Source organism: Ceratotherium simum, chromosome 34 (genome assembly GCF_057802395.1).
Source record: "Ceratotherium simum simum isolate JZ-2026a chromosome 34, ASM5780239v1, whole genome shotgun sequence".
In the NCBI taxonomy this organism is placed as follows: Eukaryota; Metazoa; Chordata; class Mammalia; order Perissodactyla; family Rhinocerotidae; genus Ceratotherium; species Ceratotherium simum.
The window spans coordinates 8508597-8527943 of record NC_141933.1 but is presented as its reverse complement, the minus strand read 5'-3'; the positions used below and the strand labels follow the sequence as shown (position 1 = coordinate 8527943).

At 56.4% G+C, this 19347-nt stretch overlaps 1 protein-coding gene across 1 annotated transcript; it reads left to right on the top strand.

The window, feature by feature from the left end:
- The first annotated feature begins 3633 nt into the window (after nucleotides 1-3633).
- On the top strand, nucleotides 3634-18835 carry SLC22A11 (solute carrier family 22 member 11). Its single transcript, XM_004437818.3, has 10 exons — nucleotides 3634-4026; nucleotides 5523-5626; nucleotides 7934-8088; nucleotides 8192-8360; nucleotides 9833-9956; nucleotides 12156-12271; nucleotides 14673-14887; nucleotides 16188-16296; nucleotides 17288-17491; nucleotides 18772-18835. The coding sequence occupies exons 1-10, from the start codon at nucleotides 3634-3636 to the stop codon at nucleotides 18833-18835; spliced, it is 1653 nt and encodes a 550-aa protein (XP_004437875.1).
- Nucleotides 18836-19347: the final 512 nt, after the last annotated feature.

Here is a 19347-nt window from a genome sequence, read left to right as displayed (position 1 = left end):
ATCTAAGCTGCTGCCTGGCAGTGACCAAAAGAGGAATTCCAAGGGGAGAAAAGCAGTGCCTTAAATTTGTGGTGTTATTGGGGGGAAATTCCCCAAGTTGTGCCCTCAAGGAGGAAGTAAGGAACCAAGGAGGTAAGATCTGGTTTTCTTCCTCCTGTGATGCATCAGTACCTCCTCCCAGCAGGTGAGGCTTGTTCTCCAGACATGAGGATAATCGGATATTTCATGGTTACTGTTTCCCACTTTCTGGCGGATCATTGGTCCTCTTCACACAGGTTTAGTGGAAAAAGCATTGAAACTGGAGTCGGTACCTGAGGCCCTGGCAGAGCCCCATCTCCACTGCCATGTCAACCTAGAGAAGACCCTCACCTTCTCCCCACCCCAGGTTTTCCAGGATTGCAGGGAGGGGCCAAATCCACTGAGCCCCGTTGGATCTAAAATGCTGTGACTTCGAATGGAAAAGAAAAAAAAGAAGAGTAGGGGGTCAGGTGGGATGGTGATGATGATGGTGATGGTGATGGTGATGGTGATGGTGATGATGCTGATAGTGATGGTGATGATGGTGATGGTGATGATGATGGTGATGGTGATGGTGATGGTGATGGTGATGATGGTGGTGATGGTGATGGTGATGATGATGATAGTGGTGATTGTGGTGATGATGGTGATGATGTTGGTAGTGATGGTGATGATGATGGTGATGATGGTGATGGTGATGATGATGATGGTGCTGATCGTGATGATGATAATGATGATGGTGATGGTGATGGTGATGGTGATGATGATGGTGATGATGATGATGGTGATGATCGTGATGATGATAACGATGCTGGTGATGGTGATGGTGATGATGATGGTGATGGTGATGATGGTGATGATGATGGTGATGGTGATAGTGATGGTGATGATGGTGATGGCTAATATTCATTGTCAGGCCTATTCATTATCCCATTTAATGTTACTACCTTAAGCACAAGGCCTCCACTTATAGCTGAGGGCCTTGGAGTCAGAGAAGGGAAGTGAACTGCCTGCAGTCTTTCGGCAGCTGAGCCTGGCACGTGCATTAATTGACAGCCCTTGGCTGGAAAAGGCAACCCAATGGCAATTCCAGTTCTATGAGAACCATGGCTTTACTTCACACACATTGATTTAATGAGACACTCTGGGGGCGTGGCGGCTGTAATCTGAGGCCGCCTCCTCCCTCCCCAACACCCCCCCTCCCACCGCCCCACCGCCCCCTGGGAACCACGGGGATGGGCTCCCAGGCATCCTGAGCGTGGTGCTGGGGATGCTGCAGTCCCGAGTGTGACCACCAGGTGGCAGAGCCGCTGCGCGGAGCCCTGCCCCCAGCAGCCCCAGAAAAACCGAAAATACCAATTAAAAATTCCTTGGCCTGGAAGCGGAAAGTCAGTTGGAGATTCCGGGAGCCTTCTGTCAAATCCGGGAGGTTTGACCTTCTGCTCTAAGCAAAACCTAGGGGCGTCCATGGCAGGCAAAGGGCAGGGAAGAAGAGAATATTTTTTAAAGCATACAGAAGAAGGAAGGAGAAAGAGAAAAGAATTCTCTCGGACGCCTGGGCTCTCAGCAGCCTCCTCTAGCCCACCAATTCTCCAAGGGGCTAGGTCCCAGTGCAGCAAAATCACCTGTGGGCCTATTTTTAAATGGAAATTCCTGGGCCAGTCTAGCCAGGTGGCAGGACCCGGGAAACCACATTTTAGCCAACAATCCTGTGGTTTCTGATCCATGCTCAGGCTTGAAATACCAACCTGGCAACACTTCCTTTCTCAGGCCAGAAACCAGGGGCTGGAGACAGGAGGTCACTGCTCAAGATAATGGTCCCTGGTCCAGGCTTCCCTGTGAGGATGGTGTTTGCACAGACAGGCATGAAACAGTTCTTTCTGTGTAAAATTCGGCCTTTGGGCTGTTCCAGACTGGGGTTCTCTCAGTGAGCCCCACTCCTACCCTCTCCTGCTTTAGTTTGTGTTGGTTCTCCCCCAATCTCTCTCTACTTGCTATTTGAAAACGTATAATGAGTTGCTGCCCGGAGAGGCAGAGTGAGGAAGCAGCCGGCTTTGCCATCCAGGCCTAGAACTCCAACTCCTTGGCTTCCTGGAGGGGCCGCCGTCTTGGCCGAGTTCCCCAAGCCCTCTGGGACGTTCTGGGAAGTTCAGGGTCCAGACACCCACCCACACCTCACCCACGCACCCAGCTCTCCTCAGAGTTCTCTCCGGAACTGACTCAGCTGATTCCCTCTCACATCCTGGGGGGTGACTTCAGGCTCCCAGGCTGGCCCTAATTCTGACGCAAATTCTGAATTCCAGCCTTTAGCTGGGATTTGGTCCGTGACGGGCTAGAGGCCACACAGCAGCTGGCCAGGGGCACGGGAGAGAGCTCGGGCTTTAGTGTCTGGTTCCAATCCCAACTCCGCTGTGTGACCTTGGGCAAGCTACTGCCCTCTCTGAGCCTCAGTTTCCTTGTCTGGGGGAATTGGCACCACCCCTCTCCTGGGCTGCTATGGGGGGTGGATGAGAGGGGGCAGGCAGCATGGTCAGCCCAGAGCCAAGCACACAGCAAGCCCTCAGAGCCAGAAGTAGCTATTACTAAGAGGCCCAGCCCAGGTGGGGTGCTGGCTCCACCCCTCCTCACACCAAGCCGGGCTGGCGTCAGACACCGGGTCAGAGAGGCGTGACTTTACTTACCTCCCCGATCTGCATACGTGCTCTGCTCAGGGGCCCACGGGGGGCTTCTAAGGGATGCCAGGAAATGGTGGCCATGGTTTCCAGCCCCGGGGGAACTTACAATCTAATAAAGGGAACCTGGAACCTCGAAATAGAAGCTTCCTGAAATAGTGTGTCTGCGAGCTGGTCTCCCTGTGCTGCCTGGAGGGAGGCGCACAGGAAGGGGCGAAAGAGCAGGGGCCTGGGCCCTCCGGCCAGCTCTGCAGGCGCCCCCACCCCCACCCCCACCCCCAGGGCCCTGCCCTGTCCTCATCTCTGCGCTTTAGCAAGATGGACTGAAACTGTCCAGCAAGAGTGAAGATTAGGCCAACGGTTTCCTGATTTAAAGGGCCGCATATGGAGGGTCCTGGAAGTTTCAGATTTAGGAATGTGATCGGCCGGCCAGTGCGCAGCTGCTGGGGCCTTTCTCTGTAGCTGGAGCCGCCTCTCCCACCCAGGAGCCCACACTGAGATTAAACTTTAACAGGCAGCGAGGTGACGGCCCAGTTGACGTTTCTTCCTCCGCTATAATTCAGTAACATCGCAGCATTGCGTCCTTACTTTTTTAAAAATCAACTTGACCTTTGACTCTTGGTGCCGGAGAACCAGGGCCACTTGGATGCCCCAGACAGCCTGGCCACAGTGAGCTTTGTCCCCCGGTGTCCCCTCTTCAGAGCAGCGGGGCGTCTGAGCGGTCACTCCTGAAAACAGCTTGAGGAGCTTCTTTGAAGCATACGGGCATCTCAGGACTGGCCTGACCAGTTGCTGCACAGCTGTCCCACCTCCGTCCTGGCCGGAGAGGCCTCGTGAGGGCAGGTCCCCTGGTGGCCGAGGATCCTGCACTGGGAGCGGTTGCCGGACGCTCTCTGGCTCCCTGACCCGAGGAGACCCGCCCCAGGGGCCGGCGGCTCTGCCCATGGCGTTCTCCGATCTCTTGGCGCAAGTGGGGGGCGAGGGCCTCTTCCAGACCCTGCAGGTCTTCACGCTCCTCCTCGTCTCCGTCCTCCTGCCGTCCCAGCTGCTCCTGGATAACTTCTCGGCCGCAGTCCCCAGCCACCGCTGCTGGGTCCACGTGCTGGACAACAGCTCTGAGGCCCCCGCGAACCTCACCCCCGAGGCCCTCCTGACGGTCTCCATCCCACTGGGCCCCAACCACAGGCCCCACCAGTGCCGCCGCTTCCGCCAACCGCAGTGGCAGCTCCTGGACCCCAACGCCACGGCCACCAACTGGAGCGAGGCCGCCACGGAGCCGTGCGTGGACGGCTGGGTCTACGACCTCAGCACCTTCACCTCCACCATCGTGGCCGAGGTAAGGGCCTCCCGCCACCGACCCCACAGCTCTCCTCCCTCCGGGCCTCCTGGCGAGGGCCGTGCGCCCGTGACCGGGGAGGTCAGATCGCCTCCGTCACCGATATTCAGTGATACGCCACTCCCTCAATATGCGTTTACTAACTGCTTATGGCGGCCTGGATTCTGATCTGGGGTTAGGTCACAGGATGGACCAGGAGCCTTCAAGGAGCTTACCTTCTCGTAAATTCAGAATCAGTCAACATTTAAAGCAGTAATAACAGTAGGGTGAGCCCTCACCTTGTGTCTTTTAAGTGGCAGGCGCTGTCCCTGGTGCTTTCCCTGTAGTCGCCGTCTTACCACAATTTGATGAGGCGGGTCTTCTTATTGTCCCCATTTAATAAGTGATAAAACAGAAGCACAGAGAGGTTAAATAACTTGCCCAAGGACACATAGCTAAAGTGCACTGGGACCTGATTCAAGCCAGGCACTCAGGGGCCAGCACCTGGGTCTCCATCACTCTCTTGTCCTGCCTCCAGGCTCTTGTCATAAGTGAGCACAAAGGAGAAAAGCAGGTCCAGTTGGTAGGGAAGGGAGAGGCAGGCAGGGAAGGCTTTTTGGAAGAGGTGATATTTAGGATGCGACTTGGACGATGAGAGAAGGAATCGGTCATGTGAAGGTGGGGAGAGAGCCCAGTTGGGACAGAGGTCCTGGTAGGAGCATGTGGGGGGTGTTGAAGGAGCAGAAGGAGGCCCAATGTGTCTGGCACAGAGCGTGAGGGGCGGGGCCACCATGGGGGGGCGGGGCCTAGATGTTCTTTAAGTGCAAAGGAAAGTCATTGGAGGCTTTGGGGCTGGGAAGTGGTGTGATCTGATTTGCATTTTTAAGAGGTCACCTTGCAGGGTGGAGAATGTCCTGGTGGGACAGGGGGTTCCTACTGCAGTTGCCCAGGACAGAGCTGGAAGCTGGGCTCCGGAGAAGGACTGACCAGGGGGGATGTTCAGGCGAGGGATGCCCGGTCCTGGGCAGGAGGCCCTGAAGAAGACACAGTGACGCGTGCTCAGGTCTCTCTCTGTTCAGCCTCCTGGCCCCGTGAGAGGAGTAACTGCCTGGCCCCCTTCTGGTTGGAAAGCAGGCTGGGCTGGGGGCAGGGACTCACCGAGTTCACCTGCCAGTAACCAGCAGAATTAGAATTCCAGCCTTGCGGTTTAACCACCGCCCACCACGGCCCATTTGGAGCGGCCGTCACGCTGTTGACTCAAAGCCGACTTGTGTTATGTTTGTGCCACGGGGCTGGCTGTGAGTGGAGAGTTGAGGCCCACTGCCAGCCCATCCCTTCCACCTCTGGCGCCTGGCCCTGGGTATCTGGGGGCCCCATTGTGGGTGGCTGGGCCCCCAGGACCCAAGCTGACCAGGTGTTCCTGGCTGGGAACTCCCGACATGGCTCTCCCGCTGCCACCCTGGCCCCGCTCTTCCACACCCCCTGGGCCAGGCTGTCACGCCTTCCTTCTCTTCCAGTGGGACCTGGTGTGCGACAACCAGGGCCTGAAGCCCCTGGGCCAGTCCATCTTCATGACAGGGGTTCTGGTGGGGTCCTTCTCCTGGGGGCTCCTCTCCTACTGGTGAGTATCTCCTCCCGCCCGGCTCCTTCAAAGCAGAATGAGCATCACGGGGACAGAAGCACAGAAATGCCAAATGAACGTCCATGGTCCCTAAGAGGGGGGCCTCCTTGGTCGGGGTTCTGGCCGAGAGTCCCAGGTCTCCAGGGGGCAGGGACACCCAAGAACCCGACGTCTGAACCCCAATGCCAGGTTAAGCTGTGCTGTGAGAAATCGCCCTGAACACATCTGTCCACGATGCTCTATCCTTCAGCGATCACACCAGCCTTTATTGAGCACCTACTGTGTACCAGGCTCTGCACAGCCTCTGACCTCAGGGGACTGACGATCTTCTGGGGAGAAACAGACCCCTCTGTCTTTTAACTCCAGGTCCATGACGTGCTATGAAACAGAAATGCTCTCCCCGTCCTCCCCTTCCTCCCCCTTGAACCCCTCCAGAGGTGGAGTGTCCAGGACCTAGTCCAGAACCTTCTCTGCTCCCTCTCCACCCTCCCTCTGCAGGAGGCACTGCTGTCCAGTGGTGATAACACCTCCATCACGCCCCCTCCTCTCGTAAACCCACCTGCCTACTTGGAGTTGCCATTTGGGTCTCCTCACACTGACCACGGCTCGTCCTCCAGCCCCGCCCCCCAGCCCAGCCTCCTCTCTCCTCCTCCACGCTGTCCCCTTAGCCGAGCCACCACCCCCCCAGGCCTCCCCGCCAGTCTCCTGCCTCCACTCGGCCATGGCCGAGCTGCTGCAGCTCTCAGAGTGACTTTGCAAAGACGTGTATGTGGATCAGGTCAATGCCCGGCCTGAGGTCCCCTGGGGCCCTGCCACCCCCACTCATCCCCGCCCACCCCTGCCTGGCACTTGGCTTCTCCCCTGAAGCCACACTGGCCTCTCCTGGAGCTTGGCCGCAGAGCTCCGTGGCCGCCATCTTGCCAGGCAGGTTCCACCCGGAGCTGCTTGGTGCCCAGCCCGCATGCCTCAGCTTCAGGCCGCCTCCTCAGAGAGGCCTTCCCGGCCTTGAGCTGGAGACGCCACCCAACCTTGGGCACCGAGGGTCCCACGGCCCCGCCTGCTCGCTCCTGTGCTCACTCGTCCATTGTGTGTCCCCACAAGATGTGGCTCCAAGAAGGCAGGGGCTCTAGCGCGGTCTCCCCGGTTCCCAGCGCCGGGTGCGTAGCACACACTCCATCATTATTTCGTGAATGGATCAATGGCTTCCCAGCTTTCTCCCGGCAATGCAGGCTCCAGGGCTCCACCCCCTGGGTCCGCACCCCTGCCTTGCGCGTCCTAGCTTCCTTGAAGACAGGTTGGTTGCTTCTCCGTGCCTCGGTTTCTCCTGGAAGTGGCGACCCTGGCACCTCCCCGTGAGGCTGTTGTGATGGTTAAGCGAGTTGATCACATCCAGAGCGTGGGCCGGGGCCTGGCACGGTGCGGGCTCTTCGTGCTGTGGCTGTCACCATCGTTATTTGTGGGCTTGTATCATCCTGAGCGTGGTGGGGAGCCAGCAGCAGGGAAGGACATGGTCCAGTTTGCACTTTCAGAGGACCAGCGCCGTGCAGCCATCGCTGGTTCCCCGGGGACCGTCCACGCAGGATGCCAAGTCGCAATCAGCCTGTGGACTGCCCGGTGAGGCTGGGGTCAGGACCGGTGGCAACCTCCAGACCTTGTTCCCAGGGTCCGGGCCAGTGTCCTTGCTCCTGGGCCCTGCTCAGACAGGCAAGGCCAAGGTTTGCCCACGTCTCTCCCCTCCGACCAGCACACACTTTAACTAAGTGCAGGCAGTGGTTCAGGCTAAGCTGGCCTCGGGGCGGCAGCGCACAGGGAGTGTGTGCTGAGGGCCCCGCGTGCGTTGCCTCCTGGGATCTCCCGGCGCTGTGCACAGTCAGGCGGGCAGCTGGCTGGCTTGCCCAAGGCCACATGCGCTCAGCCTTGGCAACCCTACGAGGCATGTCATTGTAAAGACTCCCATTTTACAGAGGGGGAAACTGTGGCTCAGAGACATTGGGTCACGTGCCCAAGGTCACCCAGGAAGGGCAGAGCTGGACTCAAGCCCAGGTATCTGATGCCAAAGCCATTCTTGAGCATGTGGTTATGCTGCCCCCCGAGAGCAAGGCGTCCGCCATCTTTATAACAAACGCACTGGGAACGTGCTCCTAGGCATTCTGGGAAGGAGGTGCTGCCTGCACTGGGATGGGGCACAATGCTGGGCTCCAGCCATACCCCAAGCTTTCTAGAACTTTCCGATGGCGAGCACCTGCCCCCATGCCCACGTCCCCAGGGCCCCTCTCCAGGCCCCCACCGTGTCGTCTCCTGGAACAGGTTGGGGCGGAAGCCGATCTTCCACTGGTGCAGTCTGCAGATGGCCGTGGCCAGCACCAGTACCATCTTTGCCCCCAATTTCCTCGTCTACTGTGGCCTCCGATTTCTGAGTGCTTTGGGGTTGGCCGGCATCATCCTGACCTCAGTGACACTCAGTGAGTCCTTCTCTCAGCTGCTCCTGCCACGGGTGTGTGGGGAGGACGGGGCCCGAGGCTGCCGCAGGGGCCCTCACCTGCGTGCGTCTGCATCGCCTTTCAGTGGTGGAGTGGACCACTACGCGCAGGAGGGCTCTCACCATGACGATGCTGGGGTGCACCTACAGCTTGGGCCAGGTGGCCCTGGGTGGCCTGGCCTTCTTCCTGCGGGACTGGCGAACCCTCCATCTGGTCGTGTCGACACCCGTCTTTGCCACCTTCCTGATATCCTGGTCGGTACAGTGTGGGGCCTTTGCCCTCGGGGAGAAAATTACTGAATGGGAGGGAGACCCGGGGGGAGAGGGTGCCCCTTACCCCCACCACCCTGGCTGGCCACGGCTTCCAAGATGCTGAGAGCCATGGAAGGGACACATATAAACAGAGCCCTCACTGGGGACAGCCAACTTGGGGATTCATAGTTCCAGGCTGCACATTTCAGCCAGATGTCTGAGGTTCCCATCCAGCCCACTGGCCTCTGGGCCTGAGGCTGAGGGCACCATCCCCACCAGCCTCCCTCCTTTCCGTCACTCGCCCGGCCTGCGGGCATCCAAGTCAGTGAGGGCCAGCGTCGCGTATGGAAAGATACCCTTATCACTATTATTATTGGTGCTGCAAACTCCCTGAGGTCCAGAACGACCTGCTTGGGTGGGGACTGGAGGAAGCGATACTGGGAAACACAAGAGAATGTCCCCATAAGTGCTCTCGTGCCCGTGAGTCAGAGTTGAGCAGACCTGGGCCCAGGAAGGTCTGCTGTGGGGTGTAGGTAATAATAAGGACTCATTCATTCATTCCCAAATATTTATTGCACTCCTACCACATGCCAGACATGATTTTAGGCATGGGGGACACATCGGCAAATGAAACAGACCAAAAGCCACTGACCACATGGAGTTTTATTGTATCAGCAGGAGGAAGACATCGAATAATTATACATATTAGGCCACCCAGGCACACATTGGATGCATCCCAGGTGCTGTTGGTAACACCAGATGCGTATTAACACTTCTAATGAGGAAGATGGTATCATTACCACCATTTTCAGTTAAGGGACTGAGGCCCAGAGAGGTTTAGTGACTTGCCCAAGAGCACACAGCTGGTGAGCACCAGAGGTGGGATTTGAGCCCAGGCAGGCTGGCTCTTTTAACCACTATGACAAACTACCTCTGGAAGTTCTTCTTAGCTTCTCTGCAGACAGGGCTGAGCTCCTGTGGGCCGGGAAAATTCTGTCCCTTTCACCAGGGAGACGCTTCTCTGCCCATCTGCCCTGAGGCTGGGAAGAAGCAGACTACTTTTATAAAATCATTTGGTTCTGGCTGGGGATGTTTTAGAAAACGTTGAGCATGATGTGAGGTTTTTGTCATAGAAATGGCCCCAGAATCGCTCCATGTCCAGGCAGCCTGTATGCTGGCCACAGGAGAGGCTCGGTGGGCAGGCTGCTGGCAGCCAGGAAGCCAGATGGGGTTGCATGGGGGTAGCGGGGGAAGAGAGTGGCCAGGCGTCAGGACTCATCTTTGTTCTGAAACCGTGAGGGACTGCCAGTCTCCCAGCCTGGCACTAGCAGTGCAGAGGGAGAAGCAGCTGCCTTCTCCTCACTCCCATTGCAGCTGGAGGGTCTGCTGCCCCCACCCCTGCCCCTCACCTGGGGGGAGTGCCCGGAACGCACGAGGAGAGCAAGGACCCAGCCAAGCACCTACTTCTTTAACAGGTGGCTGCCAGAGTCTGCCCGATGGCTGATTATTACAGGCAAACCAAACCAAGCACTTCAGGAACTCAAAAAGGTGGCCAGGATAAATGGCCACACGGAAGCCAAAAAGACACTGAGCATAGAGGTGAGATGCTACTGTTTATGACCCAGAGTATGGGACCAGGAAAGGACATCTACTGATGTATTATCAGTGTTATCACCAACTGCACCACTATCCACTTCACCACCACCTGCATCACCACCACCATCATCACCATCTCTATCATCACCACCACCATCATTGCCACCATCACTGCCACCATCACCACCACCATCATTACCATCTCTATCATCACCACCGACATCATTGCCACCATCACCACCCCCATCATCACCACCATCCCCACCACCATCATCACCCTCTCTATCATCACCACCACCATCATCACCATCTCTATCATCACCACCACCATCATTGCCACCATCACTGCCACCATCACCATCACCATCATCACCATCTCTATCATCACCACCAACATCATTGCCACCATCACCACCACCATCATCACCACCATCACCACCACCATCACCATCTCTATCATCACCACCAACATCATTGCCACCATCACTGCCACCATCACCACCACCATCATCACCACCACCATCATCACCATCTCTATCATCACCACCACCATCATCACCATCTCTATCATCACCACCACCATCATTGTCATCATCACCGCCACCATCATCACCACCATCTCCACCACCCTCATCACTTCCATCACCACCACCATCACCATCTCTATCATCACCACCACCGTCGTTGCCACCATCACCACCACCATCATCACCACCATCTCCACCACCCTCATCACTTCCATCACCGCCACCATCACCATCTCTATCATCACCACCACCATCGTTGCCACCATCACCACCACCACCATCACCACCCTCTCCACCACCATCATCACTACCATCGCAATCTCTATCATCATCACTACCACCATCATCACCATCCTCATCACCACCATATTCATCCCCCTTCTTCACCACCATCATCATCATCACTACCACCATCACCACCATATTTACCATCATCATCACGATCATCATCACCATCCTCATCACCACCATCATTGTTATCATCATCACTACCACCATCACCACCATCATCACCACCACCACTGTCACTGTCATCATCACTACCACCATCATCACCATTCTCATCACCACCATCATCACTACTATCTCTACCACATCATCACTGCCACCATTCTCATCACCACCATCATTATCACCACCATCAACACCATTACCACCTCTACTGTGCCTACCATCACCACCACTATCATCATTTCTACACAAAACCACTGCTATCACTACCACCAATAATAACAATACCACTAATATCAACAGCATTACAACTATCCACACACCCACCATCACCTTCACCACCTTCACCACCACCATCACCTCTACCAGCAGCATCACCACAATTGTCTTCATCTTCATCACCACCAGCATCACTAATACCATCACTAACATCACCATCAGCATCTCTACAAAACACCATCAACACCACCACCGTTGCTCTCACCATCACCTTCACCACCATCACCACCGTCATTACCATCATGATCACCACCATCACCATCAACATCACCAATAACAACAATCCAGCTATTATCAATAACAACAACAACCCCACATCACCACCTCTGTTATCGGCTACCTTAATCCACAGATATTGTACACACTCCTCACGGGGGTTCTCAATGTATTTGGGGAAGCAGGATGTGCTTATCTGAATGCAGGTATTTTGAGGCAGTAGGTGTGGGAGTTGTGCGGCCAGAGACTAGAGGACACAGTGCTCCCTGGGGGCGGGAGGATCAGGGAAGTCTTCCAGGAGGAGGCAAGCTACAGCTGAGCTGAGCACAGGGCAGGCAGGGCCCAGAGGTGCAGGAGGAGACTGGATGGGCACTTGGGGAGCAGTGAGGGGCCAGTGTGGCTGGAGTGGGTGTGCCCTGATGCCGGCCATGAGGAATGAGGAGGGATGGTGGGGCTCTGTGTGGTAACCGCCAAGAACATCCTGCAGCCCACAGCTCAGGGGGCCAAAGCTGGACACAAGACCTGCTCCCTGGCTCAGAGGAGGTGGGCCAGGTCTGCAGAAGAGAGCTCAGCCAGGGGGCCGTCTCTGCCCCCAGCCCTAGGGCTCTCCAGTCTCCAGAAGCCAAGACCAGGCTCCCCCATCACTCTGGCCACCTGGGCACCATTCCCTGGCATGAGGCTGGGGCAGGGCTACCACCCCAACCCTCACTGTGCCCCCTTTCTCCCCAAGGTGCTGATGTCCAGCATGGAGGAGGAAATCGCCTCTGCGAAGGCCCACCAGTCGGTCCTGGATCTGTTCCGCGTGCCTGTGCTCCGCTGGAGAAGCTTGAGTCTATTCATGGTGGAGTAAGCCATCCTCATGATCCCTCCCTGAGACCAGGCTGGGGTGGGGGGTGGTGTCCAGGGAGAAAACAGTCCCTACAGGCCTCATGGGGTGCATTTCTGGTCGGGACAGACAGCAACCCAAGGAGGCAGGAGTCCTGGCAGGCGAGCAAGAGGGAGTCTGTGCAGATGTGGTCTGGGGGCTGGCTCGTGCAGGAAGCCAGCTGGAGGGCAGGCCAGGGTCAGGCTGAAGCCCAGGGCAGGGGCAGAGCCCACAGCCCTAGAGCCAAGGGAGAGGGTTGGGCTCACTCTAACAACCACACTCCTAGAGGGCTGACCGCGTGCCAGCCACCCACTTACCCTCTGAGCAACCCCGGGAGATAAGTTCATCTACACCCCCATTTTACAGATGGTGAAAGCGCGGCCCAGAGGGGCAAGTAGCTTGCCCAGGACGACGGAGCAGGCACTTGACCCAGGCTGAGCCACCTCCTCGCCCAGCTCTGTCACCGCCAGGCCCCACACTGAGCGTGGACTCGCCAGGAAGCCCTGTCTCGGCACCCAAGGGCACATAGGACCAGGAAAAGGCCCCTTAAGACAAGTGCAGTTAAAGTGGCTTCTAGAAGAGTGTATTAAAAAGTGAGGGTCGGGCCGGCCCCGTGGCTTAGCAGTTAAGTGTGCCCACTCTGCTACTGGCGGCCCGGGTTCGGATCCCGGGCGCGCACCGATGCACTGCTTCTCCGGCCGTGCTGAGGCCGCGTCCCACATACAGCAACTAGAAGGATGTGCGACTATGACATACAACTATCTACTGGGGCTTTGGGGAAAAAAAAAAAGGAGCAGGATTGGCAATAGATGTTAGCTCAGAGCCGGTCTTCCTCAGCAAAAAGAGGAGGATTAGCATGGATGTTAGCTCAGGGCTGATCTCCCTCACAAAAAAAAAAAAAAAAAGAAGAAGAAGAAGAAGGGAGGGAAAAAAAAGTGAGGGTCAAGTTTGACTGGGGCTTGATCTTGAAACAAAACTAAAGATTAGGAAACATTTATTTTAGGCTATGTTTAACCACATATAGGTTATAACGGCAAATATTTGCTACATCTTAGAACAAAGAATGGATCAAATGCTTTCTTTGTTTTGTTTTGTTTTTGGCTGAAGTTATTTCTGATAAATTAAGAGTGCCCGGCTGTCCCGGGCCATCTCTTTAAAAACCTTCAAGGCCTCCTCAGTTCTCCCAGGGGCTGCTTGGCGTCCTCTGTTATTCAAATCCCAGGCTGGGGAGCGGCTCTCCTGTGGGTTTCTTGTCTTTGACTCTTGACCCAGTTGTTACCTGCGAAGGCTCTAGATCTCCCGTCAGCCGCTTTGAGCGCAAGCTGTTCTCCCAAGTGACTTTGACAGACTTTAGGAAACGCTGTGGTTTCTGCAAGAATGGCAGCTTGGCTAGGCGGCTGTGGGCCAGCGGTGTGGGTGTCTATTGGGTGCAGCAATCGGATGACTCAGGGATGGGTGTCCGGGTGCCGCAGGGTTGGGGACGGATTTGGAAAGTGGTCGAGAGTAATTTCACATCGTGGCCACTTGTGGATCCAAATTTGATCCCCAAACTTTGGAAGTTCAGCTACTGTAAGTTTAGCTACTCAAGAGCCTGTAGAACGGGGTCCCCTGGGAAGCAGACTCTGAGATGGAGGTCAGTGAGCGGGAAGTTCCTTGGAAATGGCTCTTGGGATCATCTCCTGTGGAAGGGGAGGGGAGGGCAGGAGAGGTCAAGGAACAGGAGGGGGCGGGGAGAAGTCGCAGTGATGCAGTCACTACAAGGCTCCAGCCGACCACGGGGACCTGGGAGCTGGGGTGGCCCTTCTGGCCCGTGTAGACCAGCCACGGGATGCTCTCCTCAGTGGAGGGCCTGGGGAAGTAAGACTTTCCATCCTGAAGGGGGGATAGCCAGTGCCCCCCACTGAGATCCTGATCTGTTATCAATCCCATCTTTTAAGGCAAAGAAACTGGCATCCAGAGAGGGGCAGAGGCTTGCCCAGGTTCATGGCTAGTAGAGCAGGGCCAGGTCCTGGATCCTGGCCGTGGCTGGGAGTCAGAACGGAAAGGCCAGCTGTGCAACCCACTAGGCCCCCATCTGCCCAGAGAGGGTTAATCTTCCGGCTGGTTGGTGACCAGGGCGCCTGAGAGGCAATGCCCCCCCCCACACTGAGGCCAATTCCTATGGCCCATAAGCGGAGTGGATGGGGCCCCCTCCCTCCTCCCATGTCCTGGGGCAGCCTGACCCCGGGGAGACGCGTCCTGCATTCGATGGGCTTCTCGGGGTCTGGCAGTGACGAGCTCAGGGCTCGCTGTGCTCTCCAGGGACAGCCCTGGCGTAAGGCCATGCAGAGGGGTGCCCTTCCTCTGTGGAGTGGGGACCTGACTTCTGGCTTTGCCCCACAGCTTCGCCTTGATGTTCTCCTATTACGGGCTGGTCCTCGACCTGCAGAACCTGGGGAGTGACGTCTTCCTCCTCCAGGTCCTCTTCGGAGCCGTGGACTTCCTGGGCCGGAGCACCAACACCTTCTTTCTCAGGTTCTTCGGCCGCCGAGTGATCCTGGCCGGCTTCCAGGCCGTGGCCGGCCTGTCCATCCTGGCCAACGTGCTGGTCCCACGAGGTGAGGCCGGGGCAGCACAGAGTGGGGGTGCTGAGCTGCTGACAGCTGGGAGCTCTTGCTTCCCAGCCGACCCCACTGCACTCATCCATCTGCCTCCTTCCCTGCCCCTGGCCCCAAGGATGGGCAAGGGTCCCCTGTGCCCAGCTCTGCCCAAGTCCATTACTGTCGCAACATTTATGGCACCGTCTCAGGAATCTAACTCCCCCAACAAGCCCCATGCCCATTTTCCTGAGGCAATTGAGGTTCCGAGAGGTGCAGCCAGGAGCCCAGGTTCAGATAGCAAGTGACGAGACAGGCCTTGGACTAGGCTCAAAGCCTGAGGCTGGAGCCTGCGGTGGAAGGAAGGGCCGGGAAGGCTTCTCAGCTTTAGGTTGAGGCTTTAGGTTGCTGGAAGGGAGGCAGGAAAGGCACCAAGCCAAGTGTGTGGTGTTTTCCTCTCCCTTGTTAAAGAAGCAAGAGGCATTCGTGTGCAGAGAGCTGGGGAGGCTGCCGAGGGCCCTTGTCTTACTCTTTTCTTTCTGAATGAGGCTGTAATGCTCTGGAAATCCTCCCCATGTCTCCTTTTATTGCTCAAGGTGGGAGGCTGGGGGAGGGGCAGGGACATGGGTCCTGCGATGGCAGCAAAGCCAGTTGGTTGGCAGAGGGACAGCCAGCAGCCTGGAGAGGCTGAGTGAGGATGGAGGGCCAGCTGTGAGCCCAAAGTCTGAGCAAGATGCAGCGCTCTGAGAAAAATGTCCAAGACAAGCACTTGACAGTTTATAAGTCTCTTCATAACTACAAGTGGGAAGGGGAAACTGAGGCCCAGGCTCATGACTAGAGTGTGACCTGGACCTCGGCTTCCTGGCTAGGGCCCCTGCCATCCACCCGCTGGCTCCCTGGGAAAGCCAGGCGTCCCCATGGGCAGGCTGAGGGGCAGTGAGAAGGCTTCTGGGTACCTGGGCACCACAGGGCCCCCCTGTGGGGCAGGGCTCAGCGTGACCCTCTCCTGCATGAGCAGAAGCACCCTCAGGACGCAAGAAGCCCAGGCACAGCCACACTGTAGGGCGCAGGCCCCAAGTGCCACCCTCAGCTGCCCCATGCTCACCCATCTCAGACCTGGCTGGGTTCTGGCCCTGCCTCCGACCCCCAGCCCACCTACTGTGATGTCACCCTGTGCCACAGGCCCTGGGCAGCCTGGTACCGAGTCAGCACTGCCCAGGACCTGGGTTCAGCCCAAGGAAGCTGTGTGGGCCAACTCAGCTCCTTCACCCGCTGGAGACCCTCGTATGCTGACCCCACTGTCACCCTTTCCTCTGCCCAGATTTGCAGACCCTGCGTGTGGTCTTCGCCGTGCTGGGAAAGGGATGTTTTGGCGTAAGCTTAACGTGCTTCACCGTCTACAGTCCTGAGCTCTTCCCAACTCCGCTGCGGTAGGCTGGGCTGTAGGCTGCACCCGGGGGGCAAGGGGGTGTCTGCCTTCTCGCCCACCCCTAGGAGGGCCAGTGGGGAGGGCAAAGATGGAGACACAGCAGAGGGCGAGGGGGTCCCAGCGCTGACAGGGAATTGAGCAGCTGGCCCCAGCTGCCTTCTGCTAAAAGCACATCCTCAGTCAAGGCCTCTCCTGGAGCCCAGACTCAGAAGGCAATGGTACAGAGGCCCTCAGCGGGCCTCTAGGCCTGTTTTGAGACACAGAACACTCTGTTCAGGAGAAATCTTATCAGAACTCTGGTAAGAAGACCAAGAGCTGTCCTGGTACAGTGGGGCTCCCCCCAGTTGCTCCTCATTGCCCCGTCCCAAGAGGCTCCCAAGAGAGCCCCAAGTCACCTCCTCAGAACCCAAGGGCTCCATGGGACACAGAGGGAAAACCAGTGGTCTTGAGTTAGACCACCCCCACATCAGACAGTTGCGTAAGCTGAGGCTCAGGGTGGCAAAGAGCTTACTCGGGAGAAGGATAGGACTGGACCCCAGGTCCCCAGAGGCCTAGCCCGGTGCTCTTTCCCTCACTCATGGTGCTCATTCACTCACTCACTCACTCATTCACTTTTTCTTTTTTTTGACACACATTTATTGATTTTTGTTGATATTATATAGAAAGCCTGAGCTGGGAGCTCAGTGGCCTAGCAGGAGCCCTGAGACTAGCCCCTAAATTACCTGGACCAAGGAGAATGGGGTGGGCCCTAGAGAGTTCCCATGAAGGACTCTCGATGTTCTCAGGAAGCTGAGGCCCCCTCTGGATGGGAAAATCCAGGTGGACTCCCTGGGGGAGGTGGCATTAGGGGAACCTTGAGGAGGACAGCTCCTGCAGCCCACCTTTCCCTCCCCTGCATCCCCTGGCCCAGCCAAACAGCCCCTCCTCTGATAAAACCCCCCCTCCAATGTGGCAGCTATGACAAGGGTCCGGGCCCTTCCCTCTGCCCACAGGATGACAGCAAATGGCTTCCTGCAGTCAGCAGGTCGGCTGGGGGCTGTGGTTGGCCCCCTGATCATGATGACCCGCCAGGTCCTGCCCCTGCTGCCCCCCATCTCCTATGGTGTTATCCCCATCGTTTCCAGCCTCATCGTGCTCTTCCTCCCGGAGACCCGGGGCCTTCCACTCCCTGACACCATCCAGGACCTGGAGAGCCAGTGAGTGACCCACAGCCACTCTGGGAGTGGGACTGGGCTTCCAGGATATAGATGGGCAGGGCTGTAGATGTTGTGGCAGGTCCACCCACAGCCCTGGGACAGGGGAGGTCAAGGGTCAAGGAGACACGCTGGGCAGAGAGGGCAGGAACTGGGCCGGGCTTGTCATCATGATGACACTACCAGCTAGAGTTTGAGTGCTCACAGCATTCCAATGCCACGCTCAGGGCAGTGCATGTAGGGTATCAAGGCTTGTGTTTCTGAAACCATTTAGTTATTGCAACAACACTGCCAGGCAGAGACTATTGCTATCCACATTTACAAGAGGCTCAGAGAATATGAAGTGACATATTCAAGGTCTCACAGGTAGAAGGTGATTGACCTTAGGCAGGAAAATGTAGCAGTCAAGAGGCCGGCTCTGCAGCCAGATTTCCTGGGACCAAATCGCTACCTCCCTGGACAAGTTACTATCAACCTTACCAAAACTGACCCAAGAAGAGACAGACAGCCTCAACCATCCTAGTTAAATCTTCTTACAAAGAATTCCAGGCCCAGACAGATTTACAGGTGCGTTCTCTCAGACCATCCAGGGTCTGCTTCTCTCACATACGTTCTTAGAGGGAATAGAAACGAGAGAACCATCCTCAACTTTATTCTATACCAAGAATGACCTCTATGTTCCCACTCTGTCATTTTTGACACGGATATAAAAGGATAAAGCACAAAAAACAAACAAACAAACAAAAACCTAGCCTAGCTCAAAGAGTTGTTTTCAGGTGTGAGGATTATATTTCAGCACCAAGGACAGAGCCTGGCCCGCAGCACGTGCTCCCTGAGTGTGGCTGCTGCAGTGTCCTAGGTGAGCGTGTTCGGGGCGGACCCAAGGTCATGATAATAGCAATAATAACAGCAGATGCTGAGTGAGCCCTTATTGTTTTAATATAGCATTTTATTTAACTCATACAACAACCCCACAAGGTGCTGTTATGTCCAATTTCATTGTCAAGGCAATGGAGACATGGAGAGATTATGTAACTTGCCTAAGGACACCCAGCTGAGAAGTAGGGAAGCTGGGACTTATTTATTCTTTCGCTTAATCCATTTTTGTTGTGTACCCACTATGTTTCAGGCACTGTCCTATACTTTGTGTACACAGCAGTAAATGAAACCCTATTTTCGTAGAGTTTACACTCCCACAGGACTTGACTCCCGGTTCTGCCCTCCACGCCCCAAATTGTGGCCATTTTGCCACGCATCACTGCTCTCTCTTTTGATTATTCTAGGAGATCAGCAGCAGCCAGGGGCAAGCGGCCAGAGGAGATCATCAGAGAAAGCACCTTGTTCTAGAAATACCGCCTGTGTGGAGCCCCTGTGGCTAAAGATTGCAGTGGAGGGAGCTGCCTCTTCTCCAATCAAAGGGTGGAAGTGATCTGGGCAGCCTTGAGAGTTTAGTGTGTAAGGGGCCAGGCAGCCGTGGCTGAGTGGGCAGTGTGGCCGTCTGCTGTTCTCCCTGCCCTGATCAGACTCTCCACCCGCCTCAACCCTACAGGAGCCCACAGCAGACAGCCATGCCCAGCCTGGCTGCCCTCCGGTCCACCTCATTAACAAGATGGGTCCTCTTCCTTCCCTGCCAGGCTCACATCTTCAACCCTGCACTCAACCAGCCCCCCAACTCACTTCACAGAACCTGATGCTGCGGGCTTCTTACTTCTGAGCTCCCAGAGTGGATCATAGGACAGAAAGGGCAGGGCCCAGACAGACCTAGGTTCCAATCTCTTCCCCACCACTGATAGAGTCCTCATCTGTAAAATGAGAATCTTCGTGGAACCTACCTCCCGTGCTGGGTGACAGCGTTAATG

Bases quoted from the DNA above. Each gene is read 5' to 3' on its own strand.
- SLC22A11 (XM_004437818.3), top strand. From the start codon at position 3,634: ATGGCGTTCTCCGATCTCTTGGCGCAAGTGGGGGGCGAGGGCCTCTTC. The intron at 9,957-12,155 runs GTGAGATGCTAC...TTTCTCCCCAAG, and splicing joins AAAAGACACTGAGCATAGAG to GTGCTGATGTCCAGCATGGA. The intron at 16,297-17,287 runs GTAGGCTGGGCT...CTCTGCCCACAG, and splicing joins CTCTTCCCAACTCCGCTGCG to GATGACAGCAAATGGCTTCC.